At 40.8% G+C, this 25,977-nt stretch overlaps 1 protein-coding gene across 39 annotated transcripts in view; it reads left to right on the forward strand.

Annotated features, from left to right (window-relative positions):
* The window catches only part of clasp2 (cytoplasmic linker associated protein 2), a 320,216-nt gene that overhangs the window by 272,750 nt on the left and 21,489 nt on the right, over positions 1-25,977 (forward strand). For all 39 annotated transcript variants that reach the window (XM_072571110.1, XM_072571117.1, XM_072571109.1 and 36 more), the window contains 2 exons: positions 4,623-4,842; positions 13,795-13,988. In XM_072571110.1, coding sequence (XP_072427211.1) covers positions 4,623-4,842; positions 13,795-13,988 — 414 coding nt within the window. The remainder of the gene's footprint in view (positions 1-4,622; positions 4,843-13,794; positions 13,989-25,977) is intronic.

Genomic DNA, 25,977 nt, shown 5'->3' on the forward strand with positions numbered 1-25,977 from the left:
CAAATATTTCCTGTAATGGAGAAATCCAACACAAGGGATCATAACATTTAAATTAGAGTTAGACGATTCAAGAGTGAATCTGGTAACACCTTTTCAAATCAAGGCTGATGAATGTCTAGCACCTAAAAGGTGTGGATTTTGAGCCATTTGAAATTTAAGACTGAGATCAACAGGTTATTATTATTTTAGAATAACAAGATCTGAAGAACAACTGGATTAATTAGAGCTGAAGTACAGATCCGCCATGACAGAACTCAAAATGTTGAATGACCTCCTCTTGTCTTTGAGTTATTGATGGGGAACCTGCATGGTTCAAGAACATGTCTTGAGACCTAATGCATAGTTCAAGAACGTGTCTGTCTTCCCTTTGAAATTTGTCCAGGTGTCAAATTGCTACCTTGTCATAGAATTTCACAACATGGAAAGAGGACCTTCAGCCAATCGTGATGTGGCAGTCATCAAGTATCATTTACAATAGTCTGACTTTCCAGCACTTCTAATCAACCTATTCAGAGGTGTTGTTTATGCAGCTTTTGATTAGATGGGTCTTGACCTGGTTCTCCTGGTCCAGAGGTAGAGATACGGCCATTGCACCATAAGAACCATCAAACCAGTACCTTGTATGCTGTGACAGTTCAAGTAACCATCCACATGTTGTTTAATGTTGTAATGATTCTCACTGCTACCATTCTTACGGGCACTGAGTTCTAAACACCCACTAAATGTGGTCCCCTTGTTCAAGAAGGGGAGTAGGGACAGCCCTAGTAACTATAGGCCAGTGAGTCTCACTTCTGTTGTTGGCAAAGTCTTAAAGACAATTGTAAGGGATAGGATTTATGAACATCTGGATAGGAATAATGTGATCAAGGATAGTCAGCATGGTTTTGTGAAGGGCAGGTCGTGCCTCACAAACCTTATTGAATTCTTTGAGAAGGTGACCAAGGAAGTGGACGAGGGTAAAGCAGTAGATGTGTATATGGATTTTTACAAGGCGTTCGATAAGGTACCCCATGGTAGGCTACTGCAAAATTTACGGAGGTCTGGCATTGAGGATGCATTAGAGGTTTGGATTAGGAATTGGCTGGCTGGAAGGAGACAGAGGGTAGTAGTTGATGGTAAAGGTTCATCTTGGAGTGCAGTAACTAGCGGTGTTCCACAAGGATCTGTTTTGGGACCATTGCTATTTGTCATTTTTATAAATGACGTGGAGGAGGGGCTTGAAGGTTGGGTGAGCAAGTTTGCGGATGATACGAAAGTCGGGGGAGTGGTGGACAGTGAAGAAGGATGTGGGAAGTTACAGCGGGATATAGATAAGTTGCAGAGCTGGGCAGAAAGGTGGCAAATGGAGTTCAATGTAGCTAAGTGTGAAGTCATTCACTTTGGTAGGAGTAACAAGAAGATGGATTACTGGGCTAATGGTAGGCTACTTGGTAGTGTGGATGAGCAGAGGGATCTTGGTATCCATGTACACAGATCTCTGAAAGTTGCCACCAAGGTAAATAGTGCTGTGAAGAAGGCATATGGCGTACTGAGCTCTATTGGTAGAGGAATTGAGTTCCGGAGTCCTGAGGTCATGTTGCAGTTGTATAAGACTCTGGTGCGGCCTTATCTGGAGTATTGTGTGCAGTTTTGGTCACCATACTACAGGAAGGATGTGGAGGCACTGGAACGGGTGCAGGGGAGGTTTACCAGGATGTTGCCTGGCATGGTAGGAAGATCGTATGAGGAAAGGCTGAGGCACTTGGGGCTGTTCTCATTGGAGAAAAGAAGGTTTAGGGGAGATTTGATAGAGGTGTACAAGATGATTAGGGATTTAGATAGGGTTGACAGTGAGAACCTTTTTCCACGTATGGAGTCAGCTGTTACTAGGGGACACAGCTTTAAATTGAGGGGAGTTTGGTATAGGACAGATGTTAGGGGTAGATTGTTTACTCAGCGGGTTGTGAGTTCATGGAATGCCCTGCCAGTATCAGTGGTGGACTCTCCCTCTTTATGGTCATTCGAGCGGGCATTGGATAAGCATATGGAGGTTATTGGGCTAGTGTAGGTTATGTAGGCTTTGGTCGGCGCAACATCGAGGGCCGAAGGGCCTGTACTGCGCTGTATTTTTCTATGTTCTATAAATTTTGAATTAATTTTTTTTCTCTAAGTTCCCTGTGAACCACCTGCCCTTTACCTTAAATTATTGCTCACTACTTATTGATTCTTCTTACCCACCCTATCTATGCCCTTCATTATTTTTGTACACAATTTTGTTAAATTATACAAGTGCATAAATCATAACAGGTGACTGGAAATAAGTTAAATCCAGAAAATGAAATTACTTGCTCCTCAGAATATCCAGCAGGTTCTGTTCCCAAATACTGAATGATGACTACATTTGTAAGCTTATAGTCCCAAGTTTTATATTCTCTCCTCAGAAGATGCATGCACATCTAGATGCATACTATATCCTAGTAACATTGAAAATTACCAAAGTACAGATGCATTTTACTATACCTCTAAACCTGCTGAATTAAGTATAACAACTCTGTTCTAAAAACAGCTGGGGATGTCTAGAACAATATGTTGTGGAACCAACTCTGGAATGAAGAAAGGGGCATATGTCAGGTATAAACAACTGGGATCATTTGAATCTCTTGAAGCGTACAAGGAAAGTAGGGGCATTCTTAAGAGAGCAAAAATCAGGAAGGCAAAAAGGGGATATGAGATAGCTTTGGCATATAAGGCTAAGGATGATCCAAAGAGATTCTACGAGTGAATTAAAGGCAAAAGAGCAATTAGAGAGAGAGAATAGGGCCCCTTTATAGATCAACAAGGATGTCTATGTGTGGAATCACGGGAGGTGGGAGAGATACTGAACAAATACTTTGCTTCAGTATTTACTGTGGAGAAAGACATGGAAGCTTAGGAACATAGGGAAATAAATATTGTGTCTTGAAAAGAGTCCACATTACAGAAGAGGAAGAGCTAGAGGTCTTAAAGTATAAAGGTAGAGAGATCTCCAGGACTGGATCAAGTGTATCCAGGACATTGTGGGGCCACTTGCAGCGATATTGTATCATATGTAGCCACAGATGAGGTACTGGAAGGTGGCTTATGTTGTGGATTGACCTAAGAAAGGCTGCAAGAAGCCTGTGAACTATCGACCAGTGAGTAAGTTGTTCGAGGGGATTCTGAGACACAGGATTTATGTGTATATGGAGAAGCAAAGACTAATCAGGGATATTCAGCATGGCTTTGTGCATGGAAATCATGTCATAGAGTCATAGCGATGTACAGCATGGAAATAGACCCTTCAGTACAACTCGTTATTGCCAACTAGACGTCCCAATCTAATCTAGTCCCACCTGCCAGCAGTTGGCCCATATCCCTCTAAACCCTTCCTCGTCATATACCCATCCAGATGCCTTTTTAATGTTGCAATTGTACTAGCCTCCACCACTTCCTCTGGCAACTCGTTCCATACACACACCACCCTCTGCATGAAAAAGTTGCCCCTTAAGTCTCTCTTATATATTTTCCCCTCTCACCCTAAACCTATGCCCTCATTCTGGACTCCCTGATCCCAGGGAAAAGACTTTGTCTGTTTACCCAACCATGCCCCTCATGATTTTACAGACCTTTTATAAGGTCATCCCTCAGCCTCTGATGCCCCAGGGAAAACAGCCCAGCCTATTCCTCCTCTCCCTATAGCTCAAATCCTCCAACCCTGGCAACATCCTCGTAAATTTTTTCTGAATCCTTTCAAGTTTCACAAAATCCTTCCAATAGGAAGGAGACCAGAATTGTACACAATATTCCAAAAGTGGCCTGGACAACATACTGTGCAGCTGCAACGTGACCTCCAAACTCCTATACTTAATGCTCTGACCAATAAAGGAAAACACTACCTTTACTATCATTTGTGGGCAGCACAGTGTCACAGTGGTTAGCACTGCTGCCTCACAGCGCCAGACGACCCAGGTTCAATTCCCACCTTGGGTGACTGTCTGTGTGGAGTTTGCACATTCTCCCAGTGTCTGCGTGGGTTTCCTCCAGGTGCTCCGGTTTCCTCCCACAGTCCAAAAGATGTGCAGGTTAGGTGAATTGGTCATGCTAAATTGCCCCTAGTGTTAGGTGTAGGGGAATGGGTCTGGGTGGGTTGCTCTTCGGAGGGTCGGTGTGGACTTGTTGGGCCGAAGGGCCTGTTTCTACACTAAGTAATCTAATCTAATCTAATAACTACCTGCAACTCCACTTTCAAGGAGCTATGAACCTGCACCCCAAGGTCTCTGTTCAGCAACACTCCCTTGGACCTTATCATTAAGTGTCTAAGTCCTGCTAAGATTTGGTAGTTTAGAAATATTGATGCTGAGTTCAGTTCAAGTGAAATGCCATTTGGGACCATTAACCCTTTGCTCATTGAATTGAGAAGTACTTATTTACTGGGTTTCCACATTTAGAGTGGACATGTTGACAAGGTATCAATGAGTTGGTTTTACAAATGAATGATCATTTGAAACAGATCACTTATAACTGGACATAAAGAGACATATTGGTATGGGTGAATAGTGGGTTTTTTTCCTGAATTTAAACTATGGTTTCACTAATGATACTTATTTTTCCACATCGTTCTTTAGGCTATTGGTGGAGTTAGCGATATTCGGGGAGGCGGTGATGCCACTGACTCAGGGCGAACTGCTCTGGACAATAAAACATTACTGGTGAATACCACACCCCAACGTAGTAGCTCACGATCACGTGATTATAATCCTTATAATTATTCTGATAGCACTTCTGTCAATAAGTCTGCCTTAAAGGAAGCCATGTTTGATGATGATGCTGAACAATTTCCTGATGGTAAGTAGCAAACAAATTTCAGGATTCAGTACCTTACTTTTGCGATAGTACATTGTTCTCAGAAGCTCATTATCTAATGGTTTATTGTTAGAAGTTTCTGTATTCAACTTTAAAACTAAAAAGGTCATTTAAATATTATTAACCAATGAATATAATGGAAAAGTGCTTTAACATTAAAAGCAAATGGTATTCACCTGGACAAATTAACAATAGAAATCATAGCTTACAAAATAAATGAATTGTACATGATTGCCACATTTTTTTGTCCAAGCTCTATGCGGTGATTCAGATTTATGAATTTGGTGATAGGTAAACCTGATACATTAAAATTGGATACTTTAAGACATGGTAGCTGACACCATAAGTTGTCTTTTATCAGGTGGACAACCACCTGATGAAGGAGCAGCACTCCGAAAGCTAGTGCTTCCAAATAAACTTGTTGGACTATAACCTGATGATGTGTGATTTTTAACTTTGTACACCCCAGTCCAACACCAGCGTCTCCACATCTTGCCTTTCATAGACCTACATTTACAATTCACTCCGCCATTTAACACTCCTGCCATCCTACCTTACTTCACAGTTTTATAATCTCCAGCCCTCCAGCTGATCTCTTGTACTTTTTCTTTTCAATGTCCACAGTGAAATACTTCTCTTTCATGGAATAGATTTTACAAACTTCACATGAAGCTGATTGTAGTTTTACTTTTAGAAGAACCAAAATGGAATCCACTTCCACCCACCTGCATAAGGCCATCTGCTTGTGCTACATATTTCTGTCCCTTTTGTAATCTCCATGCAGATGGCCTGTCAGATCAGACTCCATGTCATTGTAAAACCATTTCTTCATTCTGAAGATGCTTTTACAACAAGGACATTGTTCAGGCCATGCAATTGTGTGGGACCCTGAGCATATTGAAGACACAAGTGGATGCAATCCACTTGTCTCTTCAATGGTATCAACCATTGGTGGAAGAAGCCATTGGTCAGTTCAGGCAGATTGAACTCTCACTTTAACATTCTCTATTGTGCACAACTGGTCTGTAAGGATCTACTTCACCATCTATGACAATTTGCAGCCAGAAATGTATTGTTGTGGCCAACATGGGTTTGAAAATTGCTGCACTTAGACTGAATTCTACTAGATAAGTGAGAATTCTGAACAAGCTCAATTGCAAATCCATTACCTGGCAATACTTTTGCAAAATACGAGTGTGAATTACGATGTCTATTAAAAAAACTCTAATCAAACATTTAATAATGTTGAGCTGCCCTCCTAACCCTTGATTCCTTTGTAAATTTTAACAAAAAGCTCTTGTCTAACTCAACCTTGAATATATTCAATGGCACAGCCTCCAGTGCTCTATGTGGAAGTAAATTCCAAGCATTAACAGCTCAGAGAAGTTCTTCATGATCTCTGTCTTAAATGGGAGACCTCTTAATTTTTGGACTGAGCCCCCTTCTAGATCTCCCTACCAGGGGAAATATTCTGTCAGCATCTAACCTATGAATATCCTTCAGAATCTTACTTTTTTCTTAAAACAAGAATCAGCTTTATACATCTTCTATAAACTGTTTCAAATGCACATCGATTCTTCCTTAAGTGAGGAGACCAAAGTGTATACAGTAGATATGGTCTCACCTTTACAACTGTAGCTTGGAAGCTTACCTTCTTTAATACTTCACACCCCACCTGTTTCGAATTCTGAAGAAGGGTCACAGGACTGGAACCATTAACTCTGCTTTCTATACACAGATGCTGCCAGACCTGCTGAGTTTCTCCAACAATTTATTTTTTGCTTGCTCCAATAAGCACCATCAACTTCCTTTTGAGGTAGGTATGACTTCAACAAGTGAATTTTGTTTCCCCTGGTTCCAATTTTCTCTCCCCTCCGATTGTAGTAAACAGTAATGATGACAGATTTAAGTCTGATGTCACAGGCTGAGGTAATTTAGAAGATCTGAGTTCAAACAGATTTTAGTTTTCTTACTTTCACCCGAAGAATTGTAAATGTTGGTGAGAGAAATTGTGCCAAGCAAAGAAGTAATCTTCAAAGAAATGCAACAAATGAAATGAACGTGCTGATTTCATGAGTAATGCTATTAATGACCATGAATGAATGTGTCCAACCTTAGCAACAATTTGAACCAAAAGGTCTACACACTTCGTCACAGATATACCATCAGATTGAGAATAAAAAGCTGCTAACACAGATTGGGGACTAGGTGTCATGGAATTCCAAATGACATCCAAAACTTCTGGATATTTTTAATCCACTCATGGGAAGTGGACATCACTGGCTGGGCAGCATTTATTGCCCATCTCTCGCTGCTTTGAGAAGGTGGCGGTGAGCTTACCTTCTTGAACCACTGCAGTCCATGTGCTGTAGGTAGACCCACATTGCTTTTCGAGAGGAAATTCAAGGATTTTGACCCAGGAACAGTAAAAGATATATTTCCAAGTAAGAATGGTAAGTAGCTTGGAGGGGAACTTGCACTTGGTGGTGTTCCCATGTATCTGCTGCTGTTGTCCTTCCAGATGGAAGAAGTCGTGGGTTTGGCAGCTACTGTCTGAGGAGTTTTGGTGAATTCCTGCACTGCATCCAATAGATAGTACACACTACTACTGAGCACATTCAAGCAGGCTGTTTTGTCCTGGATGGTGTCATGCTACTTGTGATATTGAACCTCCACTCACCCAGGCAAATGGGAGTATTCTATCATACTCTTGACTGTGCCATGTAGATGGTGGTCATGCTTTAGGGAGTCAGGACGTGGGTTTTTGACTTGCTCTTGTAGCCACTGTATTTATATGGTGAGTCCAGTTGAGTTTCTAGTGAATAGTAAACCCCCAGAATGTTGATAGTTTGGGACTCAGTGATGGCAATACCATATTAAGAGGTGCTCATTAAATTGTCTCTTGTTGGGGATGGTCATTGTCTGGCATTTATGTGGCACGAATGTTGCTTGCTACTTGTCAGCCCGAGCCTGGATATTATCCAAACCTTATTGCATTTGAGCATGGACTACTTCAGAATCTGAGGAGATGGGAATTGTGTTGAGTATTATGCAACATTCACAAGCATCCCACTTCTGACCTGATGAAAAGAGAAGGTCATTGATGAAGCCACTGAAGGTGATTCGGCCTAGGACACTATCCTAAGGAACTTCTGCAAAGATCTCTTGGAACTGAGATAACTGACCATCAACAGCCACAACCATTTTCCTATATGCCAGGTATGATTCCAACCAGTGGAGAGTTTACCCCCTGATTTCCATTGATTCCAATTTTGCTAGGACCCCTTGATGTCAAGGGCCGTCACTTGTCTTCACGTCTGGAATTCAGTTTTTCTTTGTCCATGTTTGAACCATGTTAATGAGGTCAGGGACTGAATGGCCTTGGTGGAACCAAAACTGGATCAAGAATATTTGGCCCAGTCTGATGAACCAGGATACTGAAAAAAAAGTTCCTGTTTCAACAGGACTGCCATCATCTACAAAGGGAATTTAAGATTAAAGATCCTCAAGATACTGCAACTGAACAACTCCTGTTTCAACAGGAAAGACATCCTCCATGAGAGAGATCCAAGAAATTAAAGGTCCTCCAGTTTAAAGGTATTTTCAGATGTCACCTGTGTTACACACTACAAGATATTGGGCAAGCAATGTCAGCTTCAAATACTGTCTCATTAGACATAACAGAAGAAAATCTCCTTCAAATTCCCTGATTTAAACATAAAAGCACCAGAATCTGAATCTATCCATTATAACTAGAAATAGAAAATGTTGGAGAAACTGTGCAGGTCTGACATCATCTGTTGACTGAGAATGAGAGTTGACATTTTGACTGAACTGAACAAAGGTGGAAAAGTCATAGGGTTTTAGGTTGTTGAAAGGGGGAGGGGCAAGTGGAATAGAAGGGCTGTTTGGAGAGATTGGAGATCAAAGATGTCACAGAACAAAAGGCAAAACATGTTAATGGTTATAGAGGAAAAAAGGCATAGATCCAGAGTAAGTGCTAATAACAAAATAAAGGTGAGCTCATGCTGAAAACAAAACCATCAAAAAACAAGTGCCCTGCTCTTGAGATTCCAAGATGCCAGGAAAGCAGATCTGATGCAGTAGCTGTTCTAATGCAGTAGTTGTTCCAATACAAAGAAAAGGACACTAATGAATTCAAAGCATATTACTATGGATGTTGGAGATCTGCAATAAAATAACAGTGAAGTGCTGGAGAAACCCAACTGGCCTTAAATATCTGTGGAGAGACAAGAATTCTGGGGAAGAATTATATTGGACTCAGAAAATGTGTTTCTCTCTCCGCACATGCTGCCAGCCCAACTAAATTAATCTTTGCTGGGATCATACTATGGAAACTTTTCTCTGCCCCATTTTAGTATAACGTCTAAGACTGTTCCACATTACTTCTGAAGAAGTAATTGCATTCAAAACATTAATTTGTTTCTCTCTACATGGATCTTGCCAAACCTTTTGAACTTCTCCAACATTTTGTGTTTTTATTTTCAAACCTTCAGCATTTATCTTTATTAGCACTATCCATCCCCACACCAACAATTCGGTAACCTTTAAGTAAAAAAAACAATTTTAAAGTCTAACCTCCTACTTAACGAAAAAAGTTCTGATTAGTTTTTTCACTTTTTTATTATGAATGATTGCATGAGACATTTCTAATGTAGATCTTGAATTGAAGTGACGTTGCTGCGTGATCCAGTTAGAAGAGAAAAATGTTTTGGTGCAATTAGCAGTCATCTTTGGCACACATTGGAAAAACTTAGTTTGACCTGTTCTGAGTTGGAGCAAAAAATACTGTTGTATTAGTTGTGCGTAAAGGATGTATGGTTTTAGGAACTTTTTCAAGAAAAGTGAGTTGACATCCATATTGTCAAGGTTTTATTCTTTGAATAAATCTGCCTATATTTCTTAATTCCTTGACCCTCAGGCCCTATTCGTTCTTAGCTGAAATATTTCATTCTAAATGGCAAAATAAAGTGCCTTTCAACCCACGCAAGAATGTTTGTTTCTTTTAATTTTCTGTTGCTTTCCTCTTTTTTTTTCCCCAAAGTGGGGTTTGTGAAAGGATAATTGCATACTTCATGATGATCTAAACTTTGGAGTTGGTAGTCAATGTGTTATCATTGCAATGTTCTGCTGAGAATTACTGTTATAAGCTGCAAATCTGGAAGAGCTGCTAGAACAAATTGAGAGATCATATTAATAAATTTGGTTATTTTGATGTTCTGTGCTTCCAAGATTGTTTTTAGTATGTGATACCTTTATGTAAAGAGAACTCCTGGAAGGAAATATTTTTATTGCTTCAGTGGATTGATGTATCTCTGCTACACATGGAAAAGTAGTATTTTCAATAGTAAATTAACACTTCATTAGTTTAACTTCACGAATACCAAACAGTACACACATTGTGTTGTACATTTATAAATGTCTAGTTTTGACTGGGTTTCTTTCAAGGTCATAATGAATGAAAATTATGTCAGCATATGAAACTGCTGTACCAGTATTTGATATCTTCTGTTGACATATTAGCATCACAAACATCGAATCAGGTAATACTTTGTTGACAAAACATTTTGTCTAGCAGATGCAGTTTTCAAAATGTGACAACAGCATGAGTTAATACAATTCTCTCTGTACTCCGTGTTCTCTGGACCTCCAAAAGGGTTAGTTGGTCTTTTTACAATCTGGAAAATTATAGGAACAGATATTTGCACCTGCTCCTTTCTGGAAGACTGCACTCATACCTCAGTGATTTTCTTTCCAAAGAGTCCTTTGTGCAAATTTTATTATAGAATTAAAACGTTAAGTTAATTTGCTTTTTTTTGTACATTTTGATATTTCTTAATGTTATTGCTTCTTTATTGCCATTAACTGCATGTTAGTCTTAAGTACTAACAACATTCTATAAAATATGATAGCTAGGTAACTACTATTATTTACTTGTTGATGTGACCCTGGTTTCACCCTCGATTGTCATATCAGAGGTGGTTGTCCCAGATTTTAATCTGCAGATCTCCTCTAATATAATGAACAGTGGTTCAGACAGGCATTTCACAGCAGAGTTAACAAGCTCACTGATCATTATGGCAGTTCCTGATTTTTTGGCTTACAATGGAGATATGTTGCCTGCTTTTTGTCGTACATCATTACCTGTGACATGTGTCTTTCTCTATTTACTATGAAGAAATCATTTGGTATGAGTGGGAATTCTCTTGATCCATTGGTATTCTAGCTTTAATCATAGAGATCAAAAGCACCCTTCTGCTCCTCCATCAATACTGGTCAAAACCAACCACCTAACCATTCTAAATTCCATCTTCCAACACTTAATCCATAGCCTTGTGCGTCTTGGCATCGCAAGTGCCAATTTAAATACTACTTAAAGATTTTCTGCCTCTACTACCCTTACAGCCAGAGAGTTCCAGATTCCCACCACACACACCCACCCAGCCCTTTTCCCCGAACCCTTCTGCCCCATTCTTTAAATCCGTACCTCTGAACATTGATACCTCCATCAAGGAATCCTTCTTGTCTATCCTATATATGTCCATTATACTTTTACACATCTCAATCTGTTCCCGTTCAAGCTGCTCTGCTGTTTTTTTTTTGAAAAAAGCTCCAGTCTGTCCAATTTCTGCTCCACAAGTGACTGAAACTGTCCAGCCAAGGCAGCGTCATGGTAAATTTCCTCTGGTCCCTCTCCAGTGCAATCACATCCTTCCTTTAATATGAATTTCAGAACTGTGCACAGTACTCCAGCTGTTATTATGTTATAACAGCATAACCTTCCAGTTCTGAAATTCTATACCTCAGCGAATAAAGCAATTTATTTGTTTATGTAGCACCTATACTATAATGAAATGTCCCAAAATGCTTCAAAGGAGAGTTGTGCAGCAAAATTTGGCAATGACCCACATAAGTGTATACAATTACAAGAGGAGCAGTTGGAATTAAGTAAGAGAGTCTATCACCTTTACAAACAGGTCAATAGCTTGGCTTAGATGTGGAATAATTGGTAAAAGAATTGGTGGGAGATTGAAAGAACTTTTCATTCAAAAGGTGGGTGGCATCTGGAACTCATTGCCTCAAAAAAGGGGTAAACACAGAAACCATTTAAATAATATTTGAATACCTTAAATGCCAAACCTACAAGGTTATAGGGAAAAAGCTGGAAACTGCAATTAGGCTGGATAGCTTATTATTGCCTAATACAAACTCAATGGGATAAATGGCTTGCTTCTGTTCCTTAAATTTTCTACATTTCTGTCTGGTGACATTTTAATAGATGACCAATAAGATCAAAAAGATAGATTTGAAATATTATCTAAAGGAAAGATCGGCAGAAGAATTAGTGGAAATTCCAGAATTTAGGCTCTTGGTAGCTGAAGGTACAACTACTGATAGAGCAATTAAAATTGAAAGGCTCACGAGGTCAGAATTCTAGGACTATACATATCTCTGAAAATGGGGTTGGAAGAGGTCACAGAAAAAGAGAGGCACAAGGTCATGGAGAGATCTGTAAATGATGTAAAGCTTCAGCTCAAGGTGTTTTTGGAATCGGTCTCTCATGGTCTTCATGATGAGTAAGGACTTAATCTGGGTGAAGGCAGAGATAACTAGTTTTGAACAACCTCGAGTTTATGAAGGGTAGAACTAGGGTGCAACCAGGAGTTGTTTGGAGTAGTACAGTCTAGACGTAACAAATTAATAACTGAGAGTCTCAGCAGATAATAAATGCTAATAACCAGAGATAGCCACATCCCTTGAATAAATGAAAAGAAAATTCCCTGACTGGCAAAATTGTCAGATAGATAACATTATGAGCAGTGTATGTGAAGGCATAAAATTGGAAATTGTTCGAGTAAGTGAGTACACAAATCTTTAGAAAAATGAGGTACTATCTTGGACATTAACAAAATAAGCTTTTGTTTTCCCACTTGATTTATGAACAGAACAAATAAGCATAGAAATAGGAGCAGAATTAGACCATTCTGCCTGTGGCCCTCCACTGCTATTCAATAAAATAATGGTGGATCAGTTCATAGAGTCGAAATCCAAAGAAACTTGAGACTCCATTAATATAGATCATTAAAGTACAGGAAGTGAACAAACATCCAAATGCAATATTAACCTTTCTATCTGAAGAACTCACCTATCAAGATTTAAAAGTTCAGCTCTAGGTAGACCATACCTTAAGCAGTGAACACTAGGAGAAATATGTTGGCAATGGATGGAGTATTGGTTCACCATCGTTTCACCCTTGCAAATCTAAGTCTGAGGATATTAAACAAACTAAGGTTATATTGCCTGGAATTTAGAAGGGAAAGGAATAGTTTGATCAAAGTCTTCAAGATATTAAGAGGAATATGTTAGCTGTGGCAAAACTTTCTGCTCTTTTGTATGTGTAAGACAACAGATACAGTCCAAAAGTTAGACCCAGATCTTTCATATTTCATTTAGAGTGCCATTCTTCCCAATAATGAATGTTTTTCCACAACAAATATTGATCTTTTACAATTTCTTCACATACATTGGGTGTTTAATTTCTTTAAGATCAAAATATGATAGCAATTGAAGTGACATTTCAGGTAGAAGTTGGGATCTCTCACCTTCAAATTGTAATTGATCTCTGTTCAGTTGTAAATTTGATGGCTGAGAATGATAGATTTTTGTATTAATGGATAAAGACAAAGGCATAAATGTCATTCCATTTGAAACCAACTATGATTTGTTTTTGAGTGGCAAAACATGCTCAAGTTGTCAAGGTAGGGGTTAATAGATTAGAGGTCCATGCCAGTGGTCTTTAAATGATTTGTTGAAGCACAAAATTAGTAAAAGGTATTTCTATTCTCAAAATACTGATGATGTTGAAAAATTAAAATCTTAGGCATTAATAGTTATTTAACTTTTTATAAACAGATTCTTCCTTGGACCAGTCTGATTTGGTTGCCGAGCTGCTAAAGGAACTTTCTAATCACAATGAAAGAATAGAAGAACGTAAAGCAGCGATGTATGAACTCCTGAAATCAATTCAGGAAGAGTCACTAGGAGTTTGGGATGAACATTTCAAAACTGTTTTGCTGCTACTTCTGGAGACACTTGGAGATAGGGAGGTTGGTTTTTTTTTATTTTAAATAGCTATTTTGGCATGCTTCTGTGTTTTCTCTTTATTTATTTATTTATTTATTTGTTTGTTTGTTTATTTATTTATGTGGTGCTATTTGTAGATCATTCTTCCATTTGCTCAGCTTGTGCGGCTGGACTCGAGGATTAACAGCAAGGTCCAGAAACCTTAGATATGGATTTTGTTACTAAGCATAAAGTGTTTATGCTCTTCATTTTCCCCCTCTATTGGGAAAGCAGCTAAATTCCAGTTAGGATCAAGAGCTCACCATATGCAGAGTCATGTGCCTAAAACCATAGCTTTCTGTGTGGACTGGTTCAGCTTTACTCTCAATTTGCTGCAACAACCTTCTGCAAAATTCACTTCTGTCCCCATTTATTTTCTTCTTTTTTATATGCAGATTTTTCATTTAGATGGTATCTACCACTAAGGCTAATTATGTTTAGAATATGTTTACTTTCATCTGCCATAATCAAATGTATGTCACAATTGGTCATCACAGTCTGCTGAACTGATATCTCCTGCAGTAATGTTCTGCTGTTTTAATGCTTTGACTTCATGGAGATTGGACTGCAATAGATGATTCTTTGAACAGCAGTTGAGATAGATGAAATGCCAAAAATCAGGAAAAATGAGCAAAAGGTGAATGCAATGTGAGAAAAGCAAGAAAATGAACAATCTTAGGGAGGAGGACACAAAGTGGATCCACTGTTCCCAAATATGTTTTATTTCCCATGGAAGTTAAGTCTCCTAACTCTTTAATCACTTCTGCACTTAGTACTTCTCCAACTCTAACCTTTTATTCTTCTCAGCCACCGCATATGTCTGCTCAGACTTCTATACTCCTCCACCAGCTTCAGTGGCAGAGCCTTCAGCTACCTCATCTACCATGCTACTGACACCTATGTCTTTAAAATCTTTCTCAAAAAAACACCTTATCAATAAAGATTTCTGTCAAAAGTTTCAAACCATCATAAAAGCAGTAGGAGTCTGGGCAAAATGAACTTGCGATGTAGAGATTTTGGTTATAAGTAGAGGATTTAATTTTTCAGTATTCTCTTCTCAAGTTTAGTGTACCATTGTTGTCTACCACCATAAAGCATAGTCTCTTATCTGTGGCAGGACAGGACAGACTTCTGACAAGACCATAAGATGTAAGTGGATAAGTAGGCTGTTCAGCCTATTGAGTCCACTCCACCATTCATTGAGGTAATGGCTGATCAGATAATCCTCAGCCACATTCTCCATGGACCATGTGTTTATTTTGGCTCCTGTCTTCCTTTTTAGATATTTAAGTAAACTCATGATGTCTGTCTTGATGTTACTTGCAAGTTTACACTCAAAGTTTATATTCACCTTTTTTGGGTCATCTTTTGTTTGATTTAAAATATTCCTAAACATCTGGCTTTCCACTAATCTTCACTTTAGTTTTTTTCATTTTTGCTGTTATTCTTAATTTCTCTGGTTAGTCATTGTTGATTTATCTCCTTCCGAGGTTCCTTCTTCCTCAATGGGATATATACTTGTAAGCCATGAACTATTTCCTTAAACCTCTACAATTGTTCCTCAATCATCTTTGCTGCTAAACTCCTTTCCCAGTCCACTCCAGCCATCTCTACCCTCATTCCTTTGTACTCTTATGATTCTGACTCAAGTTCCTCCCTCTCAAACTGAGTGCTAAATTTTAGCATGTTGTGGCCATTGTTTCCAAGGGGATCTTATAAACTGACATCATCTATTAAACAAGTTTCATGACACATTACTAAATCCAATAGCCTGGATCTCAAGTTGGATCCACAACATATTAAAACATAGAACAGTACAGCACAGAACAGGCCCTTCAGCCCATGATGTTGTGCCGACCATTGATCCTCATGTATGCACCCTCAAATTTCTGTGACCATATGTATGTCCAGCAGTCTGTTAAATGTCCCCAATGACCTTGTTTTCACAACTGCTGCTGGCAACGCATTCCATGCTCTCTCAACTCTGTGTAAAGAACTCACCTCTGACATCCCCTCTATACTTTCCTCCAACCAGCTTAAAACTATGACCCTCGTGTTAGCCATTTCTGCCCTGGGAAATAGTCTCTGGCTATCGACTCTATCTATGCCTCTCATTATCTTGTATACCTCAATTAGGTCCCCTCTCCTCCTCCTTTTCTCCAATGAAGAAAGTCCAAGCTCCGTCAACCTCTCTCCATAAGATAAGCCCTCCAGTCCAGGCAGCATCCTAGTAAATCTCCTCTGAACCCTCTCCAAAGCATCCACATCTTTCCTGTAATAGGGTGACCAGAACTGGACGCAGTATTCCAAGTGCAGTCTAACCAAAGTTTTATAGAGCTGCAACAAGATCTCACAGCTCTTAAACTCAATCCCCCTGTTAATGAAAGCCAAAACACCATATGCTTTCTTAACAACCCTGTCCACTTGGGTGGCCATTTTAAGGGATCTATGTACCTGCACACCAAGATCCCTCTGTTCCTCCACACTGTCAAGAATCCTATCCTTAATCCTTATTCATCTTTCAAATTCGACCTTACAAAATGCATCACCTCGCATTTATCCAGGTTGAACTCCATCTGCCACCTCTCAGCCCATCTCTGCATACTGTCAATGTCGTTGCAGCCGACAACAACCCTCTATACTGTCAACGACATCTCCAACCTTTGTGTCGTCTGCAAACTTGCTGACCCATCCTTCAATCCCCTCATCCAAGTCATTAATAAAAATTGCAAATAGTAGAGGCCCAAGGACAGAGCCCTGTGGAATACCACTCACCACTGACTTCCAGGCAGAATACATTCCTTCCACTACCACTCACTGTCTTCTGTCGACCAGCCAATTCTGTATCCAGATAGCTAAGTTCCCCTGTATCCCATTCCTCCTGACCTTCTGAATGAACCTATCATGGGAAACCTTATCAAATGCCTTGCTGAAGTCCATATACATAACATCCACTGTTCGACCCCCATCAACTTTTCTAGTCACATCCTCAAAGAACTCGATAAGTTTGTGAGGCATGACCTGCCCCTCACGAAGCCATGTTGACTGCATTTAATCAAGCCATGCTCTTCCAGATGGTCATAAATCCTATCCCTCAGAATCCTTTCTAACACCTTGCAGATAACAGACGTGAGACTTACTGGTCTGTAATTGCCGGGGATTTCCCTATTTCTTTTCTGGAAGAAAGGAATTACATTTGCCTCTCTCTAGTCCTCAGGTACGACTCCAGTGGAGAGCGAGGATGCAATTGCATTTCTCGTTTCCCAAAGCAGCCGAGGACATCTGGTCCGGGCCTGGCAACTTGTCAATCTTAGTGTTTGACGACAATTTCAGCACATCAGCTTCCTCTATCTCTATCCATTCCAGCATGCACACCTGCTCTTCAAAAGTTTCATTCACTACAAAGTTCGTTTCGTTCGTAAAGACCGAAGCAAAAAACTCATTTAGGGCTTCCCGTACCTCCTCAGACTCCACACACAAGTTCCCTATGCTATCCCTGACCGACCCTACTTTTTCTTTGACCATTCTCTTATTCCTCACATAAGTGTAAAATGCCTTTGTGTTCTCCCTAATCCGTTCTGCCAAGCCTTTCTCGTGCCCCCTCCTGGCTCTCCTCAGACCATTTTTGAGCTCCTTCCTTGCCTGCCTGTAATCCTCTAGAGCTGAGCTTGACCTTAGCTTCCTCCACCTTATGTAAGCTACCTTCCTTTTATCGAGAAGCTCCATTACTCTCGTCATCCAAGGTTCCTTTATCTTACCCCTTCTTGCCTGTCTCAGAGGGGGGTATTTATTCATCACTCAACAACTGTTCCTTAAACAGTCTCCACATGTCTATAGTGCCTTTACCATGGAACAATTGCTCCCAGTCCATGCTTCCTAACTCATGTCTAATCACATCATAGTTTCCTCTTCCCCAATTAAATATCCTCCCATTTTGCCTTATCCTCTCCTTCTCCATAGCTATGTAGAATGTGAGGCAGTTGTGGTCACTATCACCAAAATGCTCTCCCACCACAAGATCTGATACCTGCCCCGGCTCGTTTCCGAGAACCAAGTCTAGAATGGCCTCTCCCCTCATCGGCCTGTCAACGTACTGAGTTAGGAAACCCTCCTGAACACACCTTACAAAAACTCTTCTGCTCGAAGGAGGTTCTAATCAATATTGGGAAAGTTAAAGTCACCCATTACAACAACCCTACTACGTCCACACTTTTCCAAAATCTGCCTACCTATGCTTTCTTCCATCTCCCTGCTGCTATTGGGGAGCCTGTAGTAAACCCCTAACGAGGTGACTGCTCCCTTGCTGTTCCTAATTTCCACCCATACTGACTCAGTAGGCAGATCTTCCTCGACAATGGAAGCTTCCGTAGATGTGATACCCTCTCTGATTAGTAGTGCTACACCACCTCCTCTTTTCCCTCCTCCCTATTCTTTTTAAATGCTCTAAACCCTGGAACATCCAGCAACCATTCCTGCCCCTGAGAAACCCATGTCTCTGTTATGGCCGCAACATCATAGCACCAGGTACTGATCCATGCTCTTAAGTTCGTCACTTTTATTCCTGATACTCCTTGCGTTAAAGCAAATACACTTTAACTGATCCCTTGGTTCCTTCCCAGGAAAATCCTTCCCACTAGCTGGTCTACGTCTTGCTATTGCCTCATCTTTATCAACTCTCACCTCCAGTATACAGCTCAGGTTCCCACCCCCCTGCCATACTAGTTTAAACCCTCTCGAACTACTCAAGCAAACCTTCCACCCTATTGTTCTAGGAAACTGTCCTCCATACACACTCTATGAATTCTTCCCCTTGGCTCCCTCTGCCAATCTGACTATTCCAATCTACGTGAAGTTTAAAGTCACCCATGATTAATGTACTGTCTTTCTTTATATACCTTTGTTAGAGTCAGAGGTGTACACCACTGAAAAATGCTCTTTGGCCTATAGAACTGATGTCAGTCAAAAACAACTACCATCTAACTATTCTAATCCCATTTTCCAGCGCTTGGCTTTGTATGCTTTGGCATCGCAAGTGCACATCTAAATATATCTGAAAGGTTTTGCAGGTTTCAGCCTTTACCACCCTTACAAACAGGGAATTCCAAATTCCCACCACCCTCTCAGTGAAAATTTCTCTCCTCACATTCCCTCAAAACCACCTACCTGTTACTTTAAATCTATGCCCCAGATCATTGATCCCTCCACCAGGGGAAAAAGCCTATGTATCTCAATTTTATGCGTCTCAATTATGTCCCTCCTCAGTCTTCCTACTCCAAGGAAAATAACCCCAGTCTATCAATCTCTCTTAAAAGAGAGAGGCAACATCTGGTAATTCTCCATTGCAATCACATCCAACCTATGATTCCAGAACAGCACATAATATTCTCAATGCCTGGGTACACGTGACCATAAAATGTAAATCTAGCCAACTTTTTATATAGTTTCAGCATCTCTCTGCTCTTAAAATTTATGCCTCAACCGACTAAGGCAATTATCCTATATACCACTTTAACCATTTTATCGACCTGTCTTGCTACCATAAGGGACCAGTGGGCATGCACATCAAGGTGCCTCTGATCCTCAGTGATTCCCAGGGTCCTACCAATTAGCTCCTGAATAGCTCTGTCCAACATGTAGGTACTTTTTGGGAGACCTTCTGACTTCTACTAGTGTCTTCTTTCCCTTTTTTATTTCATCCACCCATATGGAATTTTTATTTCCCTGAACCAAGATCATGTATTGCTATCGTACTTATTCCATCCCATACTAACCTAGTTGAGATCATATTGAATGTGGGGCAAGCTCAATGGGATGAATAGCCTTATTCCAGTTCATATGTTCCTAAACAGGAAAGCAGACAGTCAATTTACCTTTGGCAGTCTCCAGATCATCAGTGCTACAGAGAAGTCTTCAGATATTTCTGCAGTCCAAGTAGACCAAGAGTTTTTCCTTAATGTTTGAGTTAATTTGTGTCTGTGTGTAAGCAATTATAATCAGTCCTGACTAGCATGGCACCCTGGAAAATCAAGCCTTGTTATTCATACCAGTATTATTGTAAAAGTTAAAAGATTTTATAAAAAGTATGCAAAATTTACCAATTTGTTTTTATTTAGACCTGGATTGACAAAATACAGGCAAGATTTCAGTACTTAACAAGAATTACTAATTATTCCACATAAATAGATTCTAACTGTAAGTGGACAACTGTGAACTTTACTCTTTTTTAAATTCTAGCCCCCTTGAAAAACTACTTCTTTACATACATGCAGACAGACACAAAAATAATTGACATTATGGGTGAAGGTAAACACTGGGAAGGCAGTTCCATGGTTCCTGTCCACAGTGCTCACTGAGATGGTCATTTTGGTTTGCCAGGGTTTGCTGCTTCTGTCTTCTCCAGGTACTTTCATTTGTCTTCAAGAGGCACAGAAGAACTGGTTTACCACTAATAAAAGTCTCTGACTTGTCGGTTAAAAGCAACAGGTTACTACAACTGGTAAGGGCAAATGAACTGGCTTTCTTCAGGCTATTGGATTTCCTGCAGAGAACTCCCTCTTCCATTGCGGAGTTCCAAAAGTTCTGGCTACAACATTTACACCCAAAAGCTTCTGAGCCATCTGCGAACCAATCATGTATTTGTTGGCAAACAGAAGGCCTTGGTCATTGACAACTGGGCACTTCTCACCAATCAACTATTGGTTGCCAGCCAAATCTCATCCTGTACACATTCTCTGATGCAAGTTCATCTGTAACTAAACTTTGCCCATTAGTCAACAACAGTCTGAACAATATGTAGAATAAGTGCTGGATGCTTGGTTTTAAAAAGTGCAGCAATTCCTTCCACAATCCTTTTTTTTTTAAACCGCTGTTTATCCATTTCAATCCCAATCAAAAAATAGCCAAGTTAAAAAATATAGTCTTACAATTCAAGAGTAAAATAAGAGTAGTACTTCATTGGAGTTGGGTGCCTGTAAAGGATATTTCTTGGATAAAAGTGCTGTATTTGTTTTTTGCTGTTTATGATAAGATCTTTTCAAATGTGTTTGTGTATAGAGAGAGGAAGAGAGACCAAGCTTTGATTTTCTTCCCCTTTGTGTAAAAAAAACTTGTGTTCATTTGTTAAAAGTATGTTGGCAGTGTTCTGTGTCTGACCTCCATGGTAACCAAACTGAAAAATTAAAACTTATTGTCCACCAAGTCAGGTTTCATTCTGGGGAAATGACTTGTCCAATATTATTATCTGTTCGGATCATAACAAAGTGAGGGATCTCATCAAGACAGAAACCCATTAAATTTAAGATGGTTAAGCAAAACTTTAAATGAACAATAACATGGAAGTACTGAACCTAAATGAGATGCTGGTGTTGGATTGGGATGTACAAAGTTAGAAATCACACAACACCAGTTTATAGTCCAACAGGTTTATTTGGAAGCACTAGCATTTGGAGGTGTTGCTCCTTCCACAGGTGATTGTGGAGAATAAGATTGTAAGAAACAGAATTTATAGCAAAAGTTTCCAGTGTGATGTAACTGAAATTATGTATTGAAAAAGACCCAATTGTTGTTAAGTCTCTCATCTTTTAGAATGACCATGTTGGTATCAGTTCTTTCATATGTAAATCGCAAAACCTTTTTTACAAGTTACATGTTTAAGTGCAGTTTAATGATTGATGTCTTGTTGGCCCAGATAAGGTATTGAAGATGTTAACTCCCTGTAAGACTGCCACAATGGTCAGACTGATTCTAATCTAAAAAACGGATTTTCAGAATATTACATGGATTCATGCAGTTTTTGAGCAAAGTAAAATGTAATTCTGCATGTCATTCTAAAAGATGAGAGACTGAACAAACAATCCAGGTCTTTTTCAATATATAATTTCAGTCACATCACACTGGAAACTTTTTTGCTATAAATTCTGTGTTTTACAGTCTTACTCTCCACAATCACCTGATGAAGGAGCAGCACTCCGAAAGCTAGTGCTTCCAAAAAAACCTGTTGGACTATAACCTGGCGTTGTGATTTCTAATGATGTGAAGTATGTTACATTGTTTCAGAAGGGGTTTGATTGTACTACAGCTTAGCGTAGAAAATATAATGGTGGATTAATCATTGTTAAGGCCACACTGAAAAGTTAGCAGATAAATTGAAGTTAGAAACACAAGCAGGATCTTGAAGGATGTTACCCAACATTATTAATGGAAAGGAGGGAAATATGAAATTGATATGCCATTTCTAGAGTTAGCTAAGATTCCAACAGATATGGAAAAGAAACTTGAATAAGAAGAAAAAGAGAGAAATCAAAAGTTGGGATAAAGAAAAAAGAATCAAAATGGAAAGGGTTGAGAATGGGGGAAAAAAGAGCAATGGAAAGGAAGGTGAAATAGAGGATTAGAGAACTGGACATAAAGCTTGAATTGAAAAGAGAACGGAAAGAAAATCAAAGAAATTGGAAGAGCAGGAAAAAAGTGAAAAACTTATGGAGAGGGGAATGGAATTTAAAAAAAGCTTGTACTCCAAAGAGATAGAAAAATCAGACAACATGACGTAGCTGCAGAAAAGTTTAAATTAAAGGAGAAAAGAAGAGGCAGTAACTCAGAGGATGATTTTGATTGATTGATTGACACATGTACCGAGGCACAGTGAGAAGCTTTGTTTACAAGCATTACAAGAGACCATAGTAAGCAAGAATGTATAGATCAAAAGGACTTCAACAGAGACATACTGGCTACATTGCAGAGGGCATGCACTAGGTAAGATCAGCATTATTTGAGGCTGGAGAGTCCATTCATCAGTCTAATAATGGCTGGGAAGAAGCTGTTCCTGAACCTGCTGATGCGTGTGTTTAAGCTTTTGTATCTTCTGCCTGAAGGGAAAGATTGTTGGAGATCATTACCAGCATGCAATGAGTTTTTGATGCTGGCATCCTTTACGCGAAAGCAAGCCGTGTAAATGGAGTCCATGCATGGTCTAGGCTGTGCACATTACCTTCTGTAGTTTCTTAAGGTCCTAGGCAGAGCAGTTGCCATACCAGGCTGTTATGGACCCGGAATGTATACTTTCAAACGGTGGATCTGTAGAAATTGATGAGGGTTCTTATGGACATGCCAAATTTCCTGAGCCACCTGAGGAAGACGAGGCGTTGTTCTGCCGCCTTGACCATCGCATCTACATGGGAAGTCCAGGACAGGTTGTCGGCTATCATCACTCCGAGGAACTTGTTGCTCTCCACCCCCTCAACCTCAGCTCTGTTAAATTAGATGGTGGCATGTTCTCCTTCTTTCTTTTTGATGTCAATGATGAGTTCTTTAGTTTTGTTGATGCTGAGAGAAAGGTTGTTCTTAGTGAATCACATCACTAAGCCCTCTATCTCCCTTCTGTATCTTGACTCAGCATTGTTAGATACCCATCCCACTAATCTGGTGTCATCAGCGAACTTTGTAGATGGTATTTGTTTGGAATTTGGCAAAACAATTGTGGGTGTATAGGAAGTACAGTGGGGGGCTGAGGAAGCATCCTTGGGCTCCAGTATTGTGTTGTTGTGGAGGAGGTGCAATTACCTATCTTCACGCATTGTGGTCTGTGGATCAGAAAGTTGAGGATCCAGTTGCAGATCCGCTGAAGCCGAGACCAAGATTTTTGAGATCAGTCTGGAAGGGATAATGGTGTTAAAGGCAGAGATGGAGTCAATGAGCAAGAGTCTGATGCAGATGTCCGTGGTGTTCAGATATTCCAGGGATAAGTGCAGGACTAGAGATATGGCATCTGCTGTGGATCTGTCCTGTCAGTCGGCAAATTGTAGGAGATCAAAGCAAGCTAGAAGACTGGTATTGATGTGGGCCATAACCAGTCTCACAAAGCACTTGATGATTGAGATCAGAGCTATTGTGCTGTGGTTAAGGCACAATTAATGTGCTTTCTTAGGTACAGAGATGATAATGGTTTTCTTGAAGCAGGTGGAGACTTTTGCTTCTAGGAGGAAAAGATTGAAGATGTCAGTGAGTACCTCCATCAGTTGGTCCACACAGGATCTGAGTGCTTGGCTGGCGACACCGTCCGGGCCCATCACTCTCCTTGGGTTGACTCCCAGGAAGACCAATCTGACATCTGCTGCTATGACTGAGGGAACAGATGTGTCCAGGGCTGTCAAGGCAGGCATCACTGCGCTGCTGGCATTCTGCTCAAACCGAACATAGAAAGCATTTAACACATCAGCAAGGGATCTGTCTTTGTCTGCTATCTTGCTCTGCTTCATTTTGTGTCCCATAATATCGTTTAGGCCTTGCCATAGGTGGCAGGAGTGAGTTGGGTAGGTTTGGGTCTCCAACTTTGTCTGGTACTGCCTCTTGACATCCCTGATGGCTTTGTGGAGGTCATATCTGGATTTTCTGTATTGGTCTGGGTCATCTGACTTGAATACTGCATGTCTATCTTCAGGAGGGAGTGGATTTCCTGGTTCATCCAGGGTTTACAATTAGGGAACACTTGGATTGACTTCTTTGGTATGCAGTCCTCCACGCTTTGCTACTGAAATCCATGACGATGGTTGTGTACTCGTCTAGGTTTTCTGTTGAGTACTTGAAAGCAGTCCAGTTCAACAATTCCAAGCAATCCCGGAGACGATCTTCCACAGCCCCAGACCCGTATTATATTTTTTGTGAAAGGTCCTCGCATTTCGTCTCCAGCCTTCCATCTGGGAGGCGCCGTGATCTGATTTTTCAAAGTGTGAGCGGATGATGGAGCACTCGGCATCTTTGGTTGTGTAGCAGTTGTTGGTCATCTGGGGCAGGAGATATGTTGGTGGTACATTGGCAGCACCACCTTGAGGTTAGCCTGGTTGAAGTTACCAGGCACAATGATTAGGACTCTGGATTAGTGGTGCTGGAAAAACACAGCAGATCAGGCAGCATCCGAGGAACAGTAAAATCGACATTTCGGGCAAAGGCCCTTCATCGGGAATACAGGCAGAGTGCCTGAAGGTTGGAGAGATAAATGAGAGGAGGGTGGGGGTGGGGAGAAAGTAGCATAGAGTGCAATAGATGAGTGGGGGAGGGGATAAAGGTGATAGGTCAGGGAGGAGGGGGGAGTGGATAGGTGGAAAAGAAGATAGGCAGGTAGGACAAGTCATGGGGACAGTGTTGAGCTGGAAGTTTGGAACTGGGGTGAGGTGGGGGAAGGGGAAATGAGGAAGTCCACATTGACACCGTTGAAGTGTTCCGAGGCGGAAGATGAGGCGTTCTTCCTCCAGGCGCCTGGTGGTGAGGGAGCGGCGGTGAAGGAGGCCCAGGACCTCCATTTCCTCGGCTGAGTGGGAGGGGGAGTTGAAATGTTGGGCCACAGCGCGGTGTGGTTGATTGGTGTGGGTGTCCCAGAGATGTTCCCTAAAGCGCTCTGCTAGGAGGCGTCCAGTCTCCCCAATGTAGAGGAGACCGCATCAGGAGCAGCGGATAAAATAAATGATATTGGTGGATGTGCAGGTAAAACTTTGGATGTGGAAGGCTCTTTTAGGGCCTTGGTTGGAGGTGAGGGAGGAGGTGTGGGCGCAGGTTTTGCAATTCCTGCGGTTGTATGGGAAGGTGCCAAGACGGGAGGGTGGGTTGAAGGGGGGCATGGACCTGACCAGGTAGTCATGGAGGGAACGGTCTTTGTGGAAATGGGTGGGGAGGGAAATATATCCCTGGTAGTGGGGTCCATTTGGAGGTGGCGGAAATGTCGGCGGATGATTTGGTTTATGCAAAGGTTGATAGGGTGGAAGGTGAGCACCAGGGGCGTTCTGTCCTTGTTGCGGTTGGAGGGGTGGGGTCTGAGGGTTGAGGTGCGGGATGTGGACAAGATGCGTTGGAGGGCATCTTTAACCACGTAGGAAGGGAAATTGCGGTTTCTAAAGAAGGAGGCCATCTGGTGTGTTTTGTGGTGGACATTTTTTACAAACCCACCGACTCCCATAACTACCTGGATTACACCTCTTCCCACCC

This window comes from Chiloscyllium punctatum, chromosome 5 (genome assembly GCF_047496795.1).
Source record: "Chiloscyllium punctatum isolate Juve2018m chromosome 5, sChiPun1.3, whole genome shotgun sequence".
NCBI classification, from domain to species: domain Eukaryota; kingdom Metazoa; phylum Chordata; class Chondrichthyes; order Orectolobiformes; family Hemiscylliidae; genus Chiloscyllium; species Chiloscyllium punctatum.